Source organism: Montipora capricornis, chromosome 1, assembly GCF_036669925.1.
Source record: "Montipora capricornis isolate CH-2021 chromosome 1, ASM3666992v2, whole genome shotgun sequence".
In the NCBI taxonomy this organism is placed as follows: domain Eukaryota; kingdom Metazoa; phylum Cnidaria; class Anthozoa; order Scleractinia; family Acroporidae; genus Montipora; species Montipora capricornis.
This window is the reverse complement of record NC_090883.1, coordinates 25,162,542-25,165,041: the sequence shown is the minus strand read 5'-3', so window position 1 is coordinate 25,165,041 and position 2,500 is coordinate 25,162,542. Positions and strand designations below refer to the sequence as shown.

At 48.0% G+C, this 2,500-nt stretch overlaps 2 protein-coding genes across 2 annotated transcripts in view; one reads left to right on the top strand and one right to left on the bottom strand.

Annotated features, from left to right (window-relative positions):
- Positions 1–1,314, bottom strand: part of LOC138013586 (uncharacterized) — a 1,350-nt gene extending 36 nt beyond the window's left edge. Inside the window, exon 1 of the mRNA XM_068860691.1 lies at positions 1–1,314. This exon is cut by the window's left edge and continues 36 nt beyond it. Within this exon, the coding sequence (XP_068716792.1) occupies positions 1–1,314 (1,314 nt within the window).
- Positions 1–2,500, top strand: part of LOC138052696 (tyrosinase-like) — a 26,716-nt gene that overhangs the window by 9,037 nt on the left and 15,179 nt on the right. The window lies entirely within an intron of this gene.

Sequence of the window (2,500 nt, the reverse complement as noted above, 5' to 3'; positions counted from 1 at the left end):
TTCGCTGTACAAGCTTCCTCGTGAAGGTCGCATCGACTGGAAGGTACACTGGGTGCTTCCCTTGAATACGCCATGGCATTCGAGTACCCCATCTTCATTCGGTACCAGGTTTAACATCTGTCTGGTCGGTTCAAATTCAGGCTTCTGCATACCTTGGGTCTGCACTCTCTTGATCCACCATTCTTTCACTTCTTGTGTGTCTTGACTTGTTAGAGTACCTCTACGCTCCCTACAGGTGGTGAATCGTAGCACCCAAGCATGAGCACGTAGAGCTCGCCGAAGGTCATTTCGCTCGAGGAGTTCGTCGAATTCGTTCCGGTCTTGGTTGTGTTGTTGTTGTGATAGGTTAAGCACTTCCTTAATGGGTTTTGCTTCTTCTTCCGACGCTGGGGATTTCGCTGTCACAGGATTGTCCTGCCACTTTTGGGGATCACTCAACCAAGCTTGGCCATTCCACCAGAGTTCCGCATTTGTGGCCTGGCCTCCTCGACTTGCTTGATCGGCAGGGTTGTCAAAGGTAGGGACGTATCTCCTACGAATATCTGGATGTTCTCTTATTTTGCGTGCTCGGTTTGCAACAAATTGGTGATACTGGCCGTTTCCCAGTATCCAATGCAGGGCCACCGTGCTGACAAGCCATCCATAGACTGTGGGCTCTGGCAAATCTTTGAGCGCGTTCCTCACGTTGATAACTAGATTGGCAGCCATATCAGCACTAACCAGCTCCAATCTGGAGATTGTCAAATCTTTCTTCGCTAATCTAGCTTTGGCTGTCACCAGTGTTTGGGTGATTTCTCCCCTTTGACGGACGATGGAGTAAACGGCAGCTCCGATTCCATAAGTCGATGTGTGTCCAAATGCGTGGAGCGCAAGACTACAAACTGCTTCGCGGTAGGGTGCTATGGGTCTTGAGGTACTCACTTCCGCTGGTACAGACTCTTTCCACCTTTGGAACTGCATGCGGAGATCCTCTGGGATAGGTGAATCCCATGAGGCTTTAGAATCACAAATTTTGAGAAAGATTTGTTTCCCTTGTAGTACAGTTGGCGAGGCGAGTCCGAGGGGGTCGTAAATCTTAGCCAGTTTCGCCAATACCTCTCGTTTGGTCGGCTTGCTAACTACTTCTGGAAACTGTACCGCAATCGTCTCGTCCTCCTTTTTCCACTTGACCCCTAATAGCTTCGACCCGCTTGACTGGGCTTGTAGCTGCTGTTTGGCGTACGACTGCTCTTCGTAAGGCGTGGAGGGCGGTCTGTCCTCCAGTTGAGGCTCGTTGGAATGCCACTTGTGAAGTTCAAACGAAGCATCATTCATTATCTCTGTCGCTATTGCCTTTCGCTTCCTTGCTTGTTGAACATCCTTTCTGCCTGACAGAGATCGTCAATGTAAAAGCTGCGACGAAGACGGTCCGTTTCTTGCAGGTACTTCTTGGCCCACGCGTCTACATGGCATTCGAGGACGCGTCCTAACAAGAATGGGGAAGGGAAAGCCCAAACAATACTCGTGTAAATCGGTAGGTTTCTATCTCTGAACGTGAATGTGAACGTTAACGCCTCTCAGATGGGGGTTTTTGTTGATAAGTTCGCGATAATTGGGATTGTCAATCGACAACAGTTCTGACTTGTTTTCTTTGGTTGCTTTGACGAAAAGTGTGAATTGGTGGCTGACAGATTGAAAACTTAAATCGTATTCTTCTAAGGTTGCGACCTTGGTTGACATCAACATTTCAATTGATCTTGTTTGAATGGCAATAGGCTTCAAACGAAGAAGATCTATCAACTTTGCCGACACGTACGAACTACCCGCTCCAGAATCAATTAATGCTCGGCATTTTATTCCGTTGACCTTCACTACGATAACAGGAAACAGACCCTCTCCGATTTGGTTTGTCGTCAAGACAACCCCTCTTGTGACTATCGTCGAGTTGTTAGCGTCGCTAGTGGGATATACTGCGTCACAGATCGACGTGTGATGGCGTTTGTGACAGCTTTGGCAATCTGACCTGCCAGGACAATTGGATGCGCGGTGATTTCCAGACGTACAATTGAAACACAATCGATTGTTAAGAAGAATTTGTTTGCGATCTGACAAGCTCGTGACCTTTGTACATTCGATCGGCCGGTGACCTTCGCGACAATACACACACCTACGGGGTCTCAGATCTTCGCGATGCGTATGATAAATTCTGGTCTGGCGCGGATTCCTTTTCGCTGATAGTTCTTGTTCGCGCTCGTTTCGTGCTGTTGTATCTACTTGGTTTCTTCTCACCCACAATCGAATAGCTTCCGAGAGCTTCACAAAATCCCAACTCTCCCAGCCTGTGTCGATTCGCACGAGGTCTCCACGAATTGATGGCAACTTGTCAAGCGTCATGAACACCGCCCCGTTAACCTGCTCGAGTTTCTTGAGGGTTTTCAGAGCTTTCACACAATAGGTCAGCTTCTCGCTAAATTCGCTTATTTTCTTCTGATTGTAATTTGGTATGAAAGGAAGTTCTAGA